This window comes from Podarcis vaucheri, assembly GCF_965113315.1.
Source record: "Podarcis vaucheri genome assembly, chromosome: 11".
Classification (NCBI taxonomy): domain Eukaryota; kingdom Metazoa; phylum Chordata; class Lepidosauria; order Squamata; family Lacertidae; genus Podarcis; species Podarcis vaucheri.
In genome coordinates, this window is record NC_138749.1 from 17,954,516 (window position 1) to 17,970,005 (window position 15,490).

Here is a 15,490-nt window from a genome sequence, read left to right on the forward strand (position 1 = left end):
AAAATATTTTTCTCTACAAAATGACGGGCTGTGCTTCGCATCTGTGTGGCTTAAATCTCACAGGTCTGTTTTTAATCAGCTTCTTATCCGAGGGTAATAGTTTGCACTGACTGGGATGCATACTGGGTTTTGATTCCAAGTTCTTTCCTGAATTGACAACCTACATGTCTGACACAAAAAGCTCTGGAGAGGATCAAAGGGCCTTCTATCCTATATTTTCACACTTTGTTTCTCAAAAAATAAAAAAGACTGCCCATTGGTTAGGAAGAGCCATAACTCAGTGGGAGAGCATATGTCTTGCAGTCAGAATGTGCGAGGTAAACCCCTGCTGTCCCCTGCAGGATCTAGGAAACCTATCTGCGACCCCAGAGAGCTGGTGCCAGTACAGTACAGACTTAGATCGAATAGTGATGTGGTTCCTTTGTTCTTTGTGTAATTGTATAACACAAAACTGACAGAACTAACACACAAGGTAGCCCAACCATACAGGCAGAAAGCTAAGCCAGCCATATGGCCAGACATTTTAAGATTTGTTCCAGAATTTCCCCCCTTAAGTTTTTATACATTCCTGGTTGCAGTGGCAACCACATTGCCCCACATGAATGGAAAGTGAACTTCAGTATGAAAATACCCAACACAAAATTGCTGCAGATCACTACATGCACATTACAACCACACAAAGTTTTCCCAGTGCAGAGATGTTCCTCATTGCTGAAAGACTTGCAAAGTGATTCGGACATTGCATAGATTATTCTCATACAATATCCTCTACATCAATTAACTGAAGCATGTTTCTTTTACAGTTTTTCTTTTCTTTATTTGCTGATCCTGAAAAAGACCCTCCGCAGCTAAACTACACAGAGATGCTCCTTTATTTTGCATCTGATCCTGATTCTGTGGATGGTGTCTATCGGGCCCTCAGTGTCGCAACAGGGACACACATTCACAGGAAAAAACAGGAACTCCCTCCTGTTCCCCAACAGGTAAATGCGCTGTTGATCTTGACAATAATTTAGCGTTTGCTGGTGAAAATTGAATTTCTTATTCCTTAAAGCTGGGCTGTTAGATTGTTTTCATTTCAGTCTACACTAACTGCACCAAACTGAAATGAGAATGCTAATTCTGCAGATTTTTCACTTAATCGCCGTTTCTGTTCTGGGTTGTTTCCACACTTACTCCTTAGTCTGGAGTTGCCATCTTCTGCTCACTCACTTTCTCTAGAGAATCAAGATGATGTTGTTGCTGATGCCATTGCATCCTGATGATTCCTGTGCAGTCCCTCCCATTCCCCACTTTTTTAAAAATTGAAATGCAGTTTGTTCCGTCAGCCTGTCCATTGTGGACTGGTCAAGTGCTGTGGAGGCTTTTAGGGGCCGTAAATGCCTTTAATTAAAATCTGCTTGCAAGCTCTGCCACTCTTTGGTCTTTTCCTGCGGCATGTGGCAGTAGCGTTGTTGATAAAGAGCCTCTTTAATTACTGCTTTCCTCTGATGTTTTTAATTTTTTTAAGACTCTTTCTTGGATAATGAAATTGTACTATTTCAGTAATATAGAAGAAAAGGGTGTGGAAGGAGAAACAAATAATGACATCCTGGCGGCATAAGTTGACGCCATATTCCTCACTAACAGTTACTAAAGAGTTCAAAAGTGCTTTTGATGCCTTTCAGAATCCCACTACATGTGTCTGAAGGCCATGGCATGATGTGGACATCTCTTCTGCTGAGAAATGTCAACTGCTCCACAATGAAGCAGCTACATTACTGGCTAGGGTTGCATTTAGATCTCTTTTAGATGTCACATAACCTCTGTTTTAAAACAGCCACACTGGCTGCCATTTCATTTCCAGGCCTAATTCAAGGTGTTCACGTTAGTGTTTGAAGCCCTAAACAGTTTAGGCCTCCTATATCTGAAAACTGTCAGACCCTATTGGGTGCTAAGATTGGCAGAGGGGGGCCCTCTTGGTAGTTCCTCCACCCTCAGAGGGTTGGGGGAGACTTTCCAGGAGATAATATTCCCTGTGGCAGCCCCTAAATTGTAGAACTCCGCAAAGAGGTGCATCCAGCACTTTCATTGTATAGCTTCTGGAAAATGGTGAACACACACACACACACACACACACACACGGACCCATCTATTTTTTGTGGTTGCAAATTGTTTTAAATTGGTTTTTATACAGTATTGTGTTTTCATGTTGTAATCGCCCTGGGACCTTAGGGTGATGGGTGGGTTAATAATAATAATAATAATAATAATAATAATAATAAAGAATAATAAAGAATAGTTTCCACTATATATATTAGGAGGAAGGGATGATTCAGCCTATTTCTAATCAGATTAGTATAATAGAGCACATGCCTTTCTTCAGGAACCAGTGAGAATCTCAGTTCTGCAATGCAGGCTAAGCTTTTCTCAATAGACTTCCCAACAAACTTACAAAACTACAGTTCTTGGGATCCTCACCAGTTAAACCATTTTAAAACTAGTATAGATTTCTAGTGATGGTGCCAGTCTTGAATGCCCTCCCTAAAGAATTGTATTAGACCCTGGCATTACAAATTCATACTTGTCTGAATTTTGCAATGCAGCTCTACAAATACACAATATTTATGAAAATGCATATATCAGGGGGAAATATCAAGTATATATCATGGAAAAAATAATATTTTAGTGAAAAAGGCATACAAAAATTAATTATATCAGGGGAAATTGCTCCCAAAATGTGCACATTAGACAAAACTCCTTATAAAACCTTGTTAATAGGAGAAATTTGCACAAAATTCTAATGAATTTTTATGAAGGCTATCACGAATTGTAGCAGAAGGTGGCAAACTGAATTTAAGATTAGAAAAATGAGAAACAGAGAGAACTGAAATTGACAGTTCCTTCCTCCCTTAGTGGCCACCAAGCTTAATCATCCGATCATTAGCAAAGCTATTCCAATCTGTCACACTTTCCGTCCCCAGTATGTTCCTTCTTCTGAGCAGCTGATAACAAGTGACGGACAGGATGAGCAGGAAGAGGAGGAGGCTGCTGAGGAAGGTGAAGAGGAAGAAGAAGAGAAGGAAAAAGAAGAGGAAGCTGAGTCTTTCACCAATGAAGGAAACATTTCTCTGGATACACTACTCAAAGTGTTTCAGCATGAAACAAACAAAGCTGCTGACAACCACAGATTTAGTGGTTATATGAAACCAGAGGATACGTACGAGGTTGGTTAACTAGCGAATGGTTCCAATGCTTGTTTAATTAATCTAGTATCCTGCTCTTGTCCAGAAGCTTGTTGCAGGTAACATGTCACTTATTACAGTTTTAAAGATTAGGCAGCATTGCTTAAGTTTTGTCAACCAATAGTAGCCCAGTCAAAACGGCCTTCTGCCGCTTCTGAAATATGACCAGGCTAGGGCTCTCTTGGGACCTCCAGAGATGGGGAGATCTATAAATATAGGAAAACTACACAAACCAGTGTGTGTGTGTGTGTGTGTGTGTGTGTGTGTGTGTGTGTGTGATGTAAGATTACACAGAGTTCTAAGTATCAGGTTGTCAAACGCTCACCACGGACAGCCAGCTGGAAGCCCCTCGGGCTGATTTTGTGAGGAAGAGCAAGGTGTTAAATACATAGACTTTAGTCTACCAACTTTAACCAAATTTAATCAAGATGTAGTAAGAGAGTTTCCTCACAGTTTTACTTTTAAGGAAAATAGCACAGTTACATGTGCCCTGAAAAAAGTTGTCTCTTTCCACGGATGTCTCATGTAATGGCCTTTAATCTGAGTGTACAGTATAGGAGCTAGCATTGTGAGACTGGAAGTTACCAGTTCCCTGAACTTGAGCACAGGCAAGCCACAGCCTCAGACTCCTACCTGCAGCACGGGGCTAATGCTAAGGACCTAACGGACCTATTGTAAAGATCACTGGGATAATGCTTGTGAAGCAGTTACCATCCTTATGACCATCCTCATGGCCAAGTGTTAGACATTTGAAGCACTCTCTATAGTTGCTAAATATTTCATGGAGCCTGACTGCCCAACAGTTGCATAGCAAAATACAGTCACAGCCCTCCAGGCCACTGTCAGTAGAATAGAGCAGTCCCCATGGCCATAAAGGATGTCCATCTCTGCTTTGCAGAAATGGTTTGCAGCCCAGCATCACTGCGACTTCCTAGGATGGAGGGTAGTAGGGAGATCAGGGCTGGCAGCTCACCATCAGAGCCAATCCGGTGGTCCCATCAGTTTGCCCAATCTCCCCATTGCCTTGTTTTTTCCCTTGCTGGTAATCTTCAGCAATGCTGCTGCCAGGAAGCCAGCGCTAAGGCTCTGTCCCACTAGGTGAGCTGCTTCTGACAGCGTTCTGATTGTTGTTTTCCAAATGGCTACACTTTCCTAATACAGTAAGCCATTTGTTATGTTCCCTTGAAGCATTTCATTAAGGTATACCGGGATCTTGGCTCCGAAGATCTCACGCCCATCCCAGTGGCGCTTCTTTTACAGCACCCCTTCATTCAAGACTTGATTAACAGCTACCAGCAGTACAAGCTTCACGTAAGTATCTATTTCCCTGTAAGTACACAGGGATCCGGAATGTCTTGTCTTTTTCTTTTACATTCAGGAAATACAAAGTGCTGTGAAGTGAAAACAGACCTCCTCATTTACAGAGTTTCTATATACAGTTGTAACAACCGTTTTGCTTGGAACAGGGAAGAGAGGGCATTTACTGGGGCTATGCTGAATGTTCTGCAACAGGCAGCTCAAAATTGGCACGTGGTTTGGTGGCCCATTTGTTCCCTTGGTTGTTGTTTCTCAGTGCCATCGGCCCTCCTCCGCTTCCTCATTTGCCCTCGCTGACCTTCTGTGTAGCTGACGGTCGTAATCAGCACTGGTACCATTCTTGATACCATCTTATCAGATAATAGCATTGTGACATCATTGACAACATTCATATGAGTTATCACTGCTCAGTTAAATTAAATGGCAATGGGGGCAAATGTGGCATTTAAAAACCACAAATATTTTTTGCAGAGGGTGTCCAGAATTTCCCAAAACAGGAGAAAAGGTCAGGAAACTGGAGGCCAGAATCTTCTCATTTGGAGTCATTACTACTTGATGGTCAATGGATGTATTCTGGAAACACACATACAAAGAAGCATGTCCTTTTCCCACACACTTTCTCATCAAAGATGGAGGTGCATATTCACCCACTGGACATTCATCTCTACCTTCGTGAGGACTGGAGATCAATATATGTATCTCCCTCCCCCATAGCATGAAATTTCATCCCTTGCTGCTTCTAGAAAATATTTAAAATAACCTTGAAGAAGACAGCTGCTAGGGAACCCTACATCATCTCCAAATTTTGCATGCATGATATATGGAACAGGAGGCTATGAACCAACCTCCACCTTCTTCACTCTGTATCCTTATACTTACTGCTGATAAATGGTGACAATCTAACAAGTCATTTCTTTCTATTGTTTTGGTGCCCTTGAGCTTGGGAGGGCTCAATGGTTTTCTTTAGGTTGGGGAAGCCCACTATGACAAAGTGTTGAGAACACATCATCCTAGATAGCTCTAAAGCCTGCAGCTAGTCCTGCATGCTGGCGGTCAGGTTCAAGGTTGAATGTCTTTACGTCAGGTTCCAAGGTGATAGGGATTCTGCACCCGCCTCTCCCAAGACTCATCGAATAAACAGCAATGCAAAAACAAAACAAAACAGAGGTTTCTTTTCAAGAAGAATAAAACTGCACGAAAACAAACACCATAGAGCTGTGTTATTCTGAGATCACTTGTGAGATAAAAGGAGCAGAAGCTAACGGGTGTGGTTTATAAGGTGGCAGCATCTCCACTTGTGAAGCAGATAGGGAACCAGAGGAGAAAGCAGCGTTGCTGAGTAATGTCGCACGTTGCTCCTTTGTGGATGAAGTGCTTGCTTCTAAGCAAGACTTCGCAGCTTGTGACCCAGCCTAGAAGCGATATAGTTGTGGCCTTGCTGGCCCGCCTGGGGCTTGGCAGATCCCAGGCTTTTGAAGCCCCAGGCAGGCACCACAACTATTCATTACCCCATATTAAATATTGCTATCTACGTGCATGGCACTTTGCAGAGGGCAGGCATGACTTGCTTCCACCCCAAGGGGCTTATCGTCCAAGGTAGATGCAGGGAAACAGCAGAGGAAGGTGGAAAATGGAGTCTTAGGGGGGCAGAGGAAGGGGGCGGTGGGGGCAGCTGCCCTGGGTGTCATCACTGAGGGGGGTGACATTCAGCACGCTGCCCGCCCATGACTCCTAAGCCTACCCTGAGCCGTCGGGGAAGGGGCGGAGCTGCGCCATGTTGCCGGCGGCCTTCCTCCCTTCCCCCTTTGTTTTGACAGCTCGGGGGAGGCTTGGGAGTTGCAGGCGGGCGGCAAGCCATTGCTGCCCGCTCCTGGGCTGCTTCCTGGGGTGGGAGCCTCCCCCGAGCTGTCAAAAGGAAGAGGGAAGGGAGGAAGGCTGCTGGCAAAGCAGCACAGCTCCCTCTCCCCCCCCCAGGAAGCAGCCCTCCATGGGTGGCTCGCTCCGCCCCCATGGGCAGCGCACCCCTGGGATGCTCGCCCCACCCCTGTGGCCCTGCCCCTGGGTGCACAGCATGCCGGAGAAGCTAGCTCCGCCTCTGAGGAAAAGTAAACTAGGAGGTGCATCAAGCCCCATGTTGGGCTACTTTTTTTTTTTTTTGCAAAAAAAATATTAGTTTTTACAATATCAATGACAAACAAAAACATAAAACAAACAAAACATAACAAACATAAATCATAACCTTATTGAAAATAACAGTTATTTACTTTGTAAAATGACTTCCTCGTTTCCCCTTAGTTGAATTTCATTGCATATCCTTATAGCGGTTTTCCAAATCCCAATTTTAATATCCTTTAAATTAAACATTAACATCTTTAAATCTTCTCCATGTTGGGCTCCTATTTGCCTTGGTGGGTCATAGTCTGTGCAGGCTTTTAAGTATAGAGACGAAGGATTCTAAACTAGTTAATCAAGCAGTTTATAATTATTAGTGGTAGTATTGCTGGTGGTGATGATGATTTTTTATATCCCACCCATCTGACTGGGTTAACCCAGCCACTCGGGGCGGCTTCCAACAGAATATACAAATATTGTATACAATTTTCCTGTACATCCAAATTCTTAGACTGTCCGTATTATGCAATTGCTTCATTGGATACAACTCATTATTTTTATCGTTCATCATTATTTCACACCATATGCAATTCAAGACAGCTGGTCGCTTGTAGTTCACCCTTTAATTTTTTTCTCTCTCTCCATTGCGTTGGTCAGTACAACAGACCTTCCTTGTTATATATCTGTGTTCCAGATCATTTTGCAATAATGGCCCAAACCTCTTTGGTTTCTAAGGAATCAAGTGTATCCTGTATAGTACAGGCAAATAATTGTATTTAAGCAAGTTTAATTGTTTGAGATTTCACAGCAGGGCAAGTCTGATTTTTCACTAATGTGTCTATTTACTGGGTTTTTGGGAGATAAGCTAATGAAATGTTGATTGTATGTATCTGTCTCTTCTAGCATCCTTGAACTGATAATGATTTACAGCCCTCCATTGGCTAACATTTTCCTTTTATGTTATTAGTACTATTTCCTTCATTTGCTGGTAACTACAGTGCTATGAATGCAGAGTTTTTGCATGGGATCTAAGCAGCATGAAACGCTTCTATAGCTGGAGTGCGGCATTTCTGCTGCAATCACTGGGTATATCTGTGGGCTCATCCAGGCTTGCCCTTGCCCCTCCACTTTCCCCCTGGGAAACCCCATCTTTACTGCAGAACCAGAGCAAACATCAATTGGGATTTCTCTGGATTGACACCTGAGACGATTTATTGCCTAAATAGTGGGTATTCCCAAGGAAAGGAGTGGGACAAGGGCAAAACCACTCAGAAACTTGCCTAGAAAGTGTTAAACAAATGGAAAAACCACTTGGACCCATACTTTCTAGGCATGGGACAAGTGAAAGTGTGGCGAACCCTATATTACAACAACAACAATATCAATAATATCAATAATAATAATAATAATAATAATAATAATACCCCTTCCATCTGGATGGGTTGCCCCAGCCACTTTGGGTGGCTCCCAACAGAATATTAAAAACACAATAAATCATCACACATTAAAAAACACCCAAAAAACGGCTGCCTCCAGATGTCTTCTAAAGATCAGGTAGTTGTTTACCACTTTGACATATGATGGGAGGACAATCCACAGTGTGGGTACCACTACTGAGAAGACCCCCTGGCTGGTTCCCTATAACTTCACTTCTCTTTCTCCAACTCTCCCCCCCCCCCATTTTAAAAAAATGGACTTGGTTTGGTGCCCCATGATGCAGCCCACTTCTAAATCAAGTCACAACCCCCAAGTATAAGCAAATAGGGTTGCATCCGAATTTAGTCCTACTCAGAGTAGATCTGTTGAAATTAAGGAACTTAAACTAGTTGTGGGCATTAATTTGAATGGGTCCACTCTGAGCAGGGCTAACTTTGAATACAACAGATAGTTCTATTTCAGCCCTTGGTTAATGGCATCACTCTTCTTTTAATGATATTGCTTTCATCTTGATATGGAGATACAACTCAGGGAAGCATGTCCTCTTACTGCTGAACATTGAGGCACTCCTGATAAGCCCTCTAAGTATCCCCAGGGTTCCCTGGAGCTGAGTGGGGAGAAACAACAGATCTCGTGGAAATTTCTTAATCCCTTCCTTCTGGGAGCTGTGAGTCACTCTGAAGGTTGTTGCAATTCCTCATTCTTAAGGGGCAGTTCCTTGAAGTGGCATTTTTCTTTGAAACCAGTTCCTCTCAGTTCTGAGTCACAACCTTGAAAGAGAGAGAGAGAGCATTCACTGTTCTGTTCTTTCTGTGTGTCAGAAGTAGAACTTCTTAGGCAGGTACTGATTAGTAGATAAAGGTAAAGGTAAAGGTACCCCTGCCCGTTAATAGATACTGGTGTGCAAAATAGCCTGGGCGATAAGCTTGCCCGGGGCACACATCTGATGAAGGGTTAGTAAGAAATCAGTTGTACTCTTTTGTATCATTTCTAGCAAATTTCTGTGGTGCTGCATGACAAACACATGCACACAGTTCACATGCCCAGTTCTTTCTGCTCCACTCACTCTCCCTTTGATGTGCATCAATGTACAATAGACTCCGGAGCTTTCGATTTGTCACCCAGATACACCCACACCCCTCTTCCTCTGCTCTTTCCCTTTGCTCTTGCATCCACAAAGCCATCCTCTCTTTTCAGGGCTTGCCCAACACATTTTGCTCCCTGAGATAAAGCAGCAAGCGGTTCTTGCCCCTTGCCAGCAACTCAAGGTGCATAGTACCAGTGGCGTAGCGTGGGTTGTCAGCACCCGGGGCAAGGCAAGTAATTTGCGCCCCCTAACCCGTGGATTTGCACCCCCTAACCCTAACCCCCAGGTGTTGTGCCCGGTGCGGCTGGCCCCCCTTCACCCCCCACGCTACGCCACTGCATAGTACTAGGGACAGATGGGCAGCCTCCAGTTTATACCTAGACCTTGCCTTTTGGTGTGCCCCGTCCAACGAGTTATAGAGAACGGCAACATGTGAACGGGCCTTTTCAGTGGTGGCTCCTCCATTGTGGGATCCTCTCCCCAGAAAAGTATTCCTGGCACCATCATTATCAACTTCCAGGCCCCAGGCTGAGACGTTCCTGTTTACCCAGGACATTCCCCCCCACACACACTGCACTGGGATCATATTCTATGATGACACTGCCTGTTTGGTGTCCATCATTCAGGGTAGGGTAGCATTTATCCTTGTTTATAATATTGCGGGATGAGCACTTACAGTCAATAATGTTGTTTTATGCCTTTGGGTGTTTGTTTTCCATTCTTGTGGGTGTATGCTTTTCTTTTCTTTTTACAATTGTAAGTTGCTTCAAGACTTTTCTTTAATTTTGCACATAGTTTAGAAAACAAAACACAATAGGGAGAACTGTTGAATCACATATTGATGGATAGTAGATATAAATAATATAAGTGACTAGTGTATCTTATGCTTCACATGAGGAAAACAAATGCAGGAAATGAGCTAAAAAGAAGGGGAAAGGGGTGTGCAACAATATAGCTCTGCAAAAACCATATCATTTTCACATATTCCATATATGCTGTCAAGGAGTGTGGCAGCCGTGCCCTATTAATAACTTCAAAAATATCTCGCCAAACTGCCCAAAAGGCTTCTGGCTTAGTCCTACCAGACAAAAGTCTTACGTGCCATGTAAGCATTTCCTGTATAGCTATATTCCTGATGTTAGTCCACCCTTTTCCAGTGTTGGTTCTTCCACTTCTGAAACATGGTAGTTCATTCCAAAGGCACTAATAATAATAATAATAATAGTCCCTTCAGTTTTATTTCCTCATTTCTACTGTCAAATATTGATAATAGCGCCAGCTGGGGTGTAAGTTGAACAGGTTCTCTAAGAATACTCCTTTAGATTTTTTTGTAGTAAGATAATAATAATAATAATAATAATAATAATAATAATAATAATAATAATAATAATACCCAGGCAGAGGCAGTGCTGCAGCCCTCATAGAGCAGTCGTTTCCCTTTCCGTTCCCAAGAGCTAAGCCTCCATCCCTTCCCTCCCCATTCCATGAATATGGCTCCTGACACACAAGCCAGCCTGCTGCATCCTTTGCCTCTTCCTACTCAGCCTCCCCCCTTGAGTTTTCAAACCCACACCAACCTGATTGGCAGGCCAGGCCTCCCAGTGCCCAGCAATGGAGCTTGACCTCATGTTCCAGGCCAGTCTCCTTCTCCACTGTCCATCCCGCCACCTTTGTGGCCACCCCCTTCTGCGATTCATGTGCATTACAGTGGTGCCCCGCAAGACGAATGCCTCGCAAGACGGAAGACTCGCTAGACGAAAGAGTTTTCCGTTTTGGAGGTGCTTCGCAAAACAAATTTCCTATGGGCTTGCTTCGCAAGACGACAGTGTCTTGCGAGTTCCTGCTGGTTTTTTTCCCTTCCCCACCTTTTTCTAAGCCGCTAAGCCGCTTATCAGCTGATCCGATCAGCAGATAAGCCGCTAAAAGCCGCTAATAGCGCTAATCCGCTAATCCGTCAATGGGCTTGCTTTGCAAGACAAAAAAACTGCTAGACGAAGAGAATCACAGAAGGCACCACTGTATTATTTTATCGGCCTGTGCAATTCTCCACTGGAGCCCATCCTGCGCTCATCAGGCGAGCCTTTGGTTCTGCACCCAGAGAAAGTGGTTGGATCCAGCAACTACCACCCCCAGGAGGAGTTTTGGTTGGTTGGTTTTTTTTCCCCTTTCGTTTACCTGTTTGTTTTTTTACAGACAATTTACGGGCCAACTGGAATGCCCACATGGCCCAAGCTCAATCTGGCAAGGTGGAGCAGATGGAGCGCACTGATGGCTGTGCTCAAAGGGGGCAAATAATAGGATTTACCCTCACAAGTAACAACTTCTAAAATATGAACTAACAAAGGTAGAGTTGTTGGCTGGTTGTTGCACACGACAGCCTGTTTCTGTTTTGTTTTGTTTCGACATCGTGACGTTACAAAATTGTGACATCGTGAAATTAATATTATTGGTGGAGGAAATGCATGTTGGTTTGGAATTCAGGTAACATAGAAGCTAGATAAAATAGAATCTTATAACTCTGATTCATAACTACTTTTCTAGTTGTAAGCCTTTACATAGTATTTGGAGTAAGGTGATTTGCGTCCTTGGGGTACTACGGTATGTGTGTATAATTGTGTACCAGTAACCATTCTGTATTACCCAAATCATTTTTGGTAATAGAGAATGTTGATAACTTCTAATTTTGTAAAAGGGGGTGCAGCCATGTTACTTTAATAAATTATATGTTGCTGGCATTATTTGAAGTTTTCAAATGCCTCTTAGGTGTATTCCAGGGATCCTTACTCCAGTGCTAAGTTTCCTATCATAGAGGAACGTTTTTTGCTAGTTTTCCATGTGTTGAGTATTAGCTAAGTATTAGCCTGAGTGTTAAGTATTAGTTAAGTATTATCTATTCTTTATGTAGATCAGCATGTCTATTTTTGATTGCTGAATAAGAGGACCTATTTCAGTAACCTTCAGCAGTCAGCTGGCTGTATAGCGACTTCCTTCTAACTTATTCTTTTCTTATTCCTGTAGGATTTTAAATTGATGCTGCAGACAGCGGACCAAGCACATCCAAGTGATGGAGATACCGCTGTCACCCCAAGTTAAAATATTATGGGGTGGGGAGGCTCTCTAATGCAACAAAAGCATTTCCAAATGCTTTCCTGAATTTTGGGGGTTGATCCTTGCTCTGTTGTGGAACTCTTTACTTCAATTAGCATAGTAATGTTTTGTATTCATTTTATTTTAAATAAAAGTCTATTTCAGCAATACAGTGCTAACGTGATCTTAAACGCTCGTGGCCAGAGCCATTTCACATGTTATGCAATGATAAAAAACCCAGGTGAGCCCGGCTTTGTCAGGATATAAATAAAAATTATTATTATTATTATTATTATTATTATTATTATTATTATTATTAGTGGGGAGCTGCAAGGAAGCCTGGCTTCCTAATGAGTCACTAGTATTCGTAAGAGTAATAGTTATTGATTTATATACCACTGGGTTGGTTGCCATTAACAGTGTAAGAACAATTTTAAATATATAGCCACCCAATGAAACCATTTCATCAAAATGTTAAAATAAACATTCACATTTATCAAAAAGTGCAATAAACATGCCAGCTAAAACAGTATAACATTTAAAACAGTTGCCCAAAAAAGCCAATAAAACAGGAGGCTCAAGCCCAGAGATCAGGGAATGCTTGTCTGCCAATACCAGCGGAGTAGCATTTCACAACACCGATGCCACTAGTGAAAAAGCCCACCTCTGTCCTACCAGTTGGCATCTGTCTGTCTCAGGAGATAATGGAGGAGGACGCCTTTGTAGGTGAGGTCAAGCTGTTGGATGGTTGCAGCAGCTGTTGTGGTTGTAGAGTGCAGGAGAGACATGTTTTGTTGCAGCTGGGGCAGATGAAGGCATCCGGTTGTGTTGCTGCAGATGCGCCATGGCGTTTCTTCTCTCTGCTTTCCTCCCAGCAGTCATTCCTCCTCTGGTCACTGCTATAGATGTACAACCTGACTTACTTTCTCCAGGCACTGTGGTCATCTGCAAGGGATTCCCACATGGCGAGGTTAATGTTGCCAGTCCACATGCCATGTTTGCAAGCATCTTTGTAACACAGAATTGGTCCACCAGCAGGCCTGGTGCCTGAAGCCATGTCTTTCTGCTACAGTCAAAATGAAGAGGGGTGGGGGAGGTATTCACTTAGGACCACCCAGTATTCTAAAATGCCATAACCTTTAGTTTTTATCCAAAAGGTGCCAGAAAAACCACAAAAGTGGTTTCTCGGAGGTGGGCCGCACTTGTGGAGAGTGGAAGGGTGAAACCAAACGGCTTGCCTTGGTTGTTGGGTCAGCCGCACTTTGCGCATAACAGACGGATATTAAAGCTCGCATCATCCATGTGTGTGTTCTGTGTTTTTGAGCCCAGCTTGTCCCCTGAGCCCAGCTTTCCTCCATCTTCAGTGTTTAAATGAGAAAAGTATCTGTTTTTGCAATGATTTGGTAATCGTCTTGCTGATTTGGCCCTGCCCTGTGATTCTCTTTTTGTTTCAAAGGTGAAGATCAAATTCAGAAGGTCATATTTATCCTCATGGGTGTTTTTTTAATACAATTTTCTTTGTATGTCTGACAGCTTTTTATTTTACTGTGGGTACTTATGGGAGAACTCTCACCCAAGCTCAGATCGGATTGGTTCAGACTAAATGAATCCATTCAGTGTCCATTCAGATGATAGATGGATACCATTGGATTTCGCCCCATGGTTTGTCATTTATGGCTTTAAATTGGGGCAGAAACCACATTGTTCTCCATTCTGCTTCATTCAGCTGTACCCCTAAGCCAAGACTCCCAGACCATCTTCAGAACTTCACCACACTCATATTTGCTTTAAACCATCAAATTAGAAATGCTGGAAGTGACACCTCTCATTGCCTTCAAATTGTGCAGAGTTTCTCAAAAAAAAAAAAAATAAAGTAAGTTATTGCACTCACATCCTCCTCATGGGCTTCCTGTAGGCTTCTGGTTGAACCCTGTGAAACCCAAATACTGAACTAGAAAGGCCATTGATCCAGAAGGCTCCTGTTCAAATGTGACCCCAATTTCCTCAAGAGGACCACAGCAAAAAACCTGGCCTGGGCTCCCTCATTTTTCCTTCCACACACACTTCCAGAACTAGAAGACCTGGTGTTTTATTAAATTTTGTTCTAATTCAGGCTTGCACCAGAACTTCAACCTTCTTTTAAATGCTACTAGATTCCTTGCTCTAGCTTGAAAGCGGGACAGGTACAGACTGGCCTACTTTGATCTAAGGATGTAACAATTCTCAGCCATAAGATGACCTAATTCAGATCTGAAATGGTAGATAAATGTTGTCCTCATTCTGAATGTGGCTGCGATGTGGCAGTTCGTAGCCATACAATGACCTAATTTTCATCAGATATAACTAGAAATTGTTGTCCTCTGACTCTGGCGGTGCATGAAACAAGTTTCCTGCTCTCCCCGCTTCCTTGCTTTCTTCTGCCATCACCAGTCCTCTCACTTTTAACACTGGCAATAATCCATTTTTATAAAGCAATGTATAGTTTTTATTTTATTTTAAATTATATTTATATCCTGTAATTCCTCCCAGGAGCTCAAGTTGCTGTACAGTGGTACCTTGGGTTACAGATGCTTCAGGTTACATACGCTTCAGGCTAACCCAGAAATAGTACCTCGGGTTAAGAACTTTGCTTCAGGATGAGAACAGAAATCATGCTCCAGCGGTGAGGCGGCAGCGAGAGGCCCCATTACCTAAAGTGGTACCTCAGGTTAAGAACAATTTCATGTTAAGAATGGACCTCCAGAATGGATTAAGTTCTTAACCCGAGGTACCACTCTATATGGTCCCCCACACACACACATTTTATCCTCATGACAACCCTGTGATCTTCTGGTTCTGGTCCTGACACTCTACTAGGGATGGGTGAATTTCAATTTCTCTCTGTTTCTCATTTCCCCCCCATCTTAAATTCACGTGAAGGAACCTTTCTGACATGATGGGCCAGATCTTTATCACACACCCATGCCAACTTGGACAGGTTTGTGGAACATCCACCTGTCAACCACCTTGCATCATACTGACATCAGGTGACCAAAAGCTGGGTGTTCCCAGCCACTTGTCAAAGTTGACCATCAGGGGTTGGGCAAAGGGTCTCCAGACCAATGCAGCCACCAGGATTGCACTCTCAGCTGACCAAGTGGAAGGCCCAATCCTACTAGCAGCAGAGGCCGGCATCACCAGTGCATTCTGAAGCAGACACCTACAGCCAGCTGGACTGAGCTCTACC

The 15,490-nt window shown here is 43.2% G+C and overlaps 1 protein-coding gene across 2 annotated transcripts in view; it reads left to right on the top strand.

Annotated features, from left to right (window-relative positions):
* Nucleotides 1–12,434, top strand: part of SPEF2 (sperm flagellar 2) — a 96,458-nt gene extending 84,024 nt beyond the window's left edge. Inside the window, exons 34-38 of one of the 2 annotated variants that reach the window (XM_082241738.1) lie at nucleotides 804–983; nucleotides 2,964–3,206; nucleotides 4,413–4,535; nucleotides 11,371–11,521; nucleotides 12,196–12,434. In XM_082241738.1, coding sequence (XP_082097864.1) covers nucleotides 804–983; nucleotides 2,964–3,206; nucleotides 4,413–4,535; nucleotides 11,371–11,472 — 648 coding nt within the window. In that variant the 3' untranslated portion in view covers nucleotides 11,473–11,521; nucleotides 12,196–12,434. The remainder of the gene's footprint in view (nucleotides 1–803; nucleotides 984–2,963; nucleotides 3,207–4,412; nucleotides 4,536–11,370; nucleotides 11,522–12,195) is intronic. The other variant, XM_082241739.1, reaches the window with a different exon arrangement.
* Nucleotides 12,435–15,490: the final 3,056 nt, after the last annotated feature.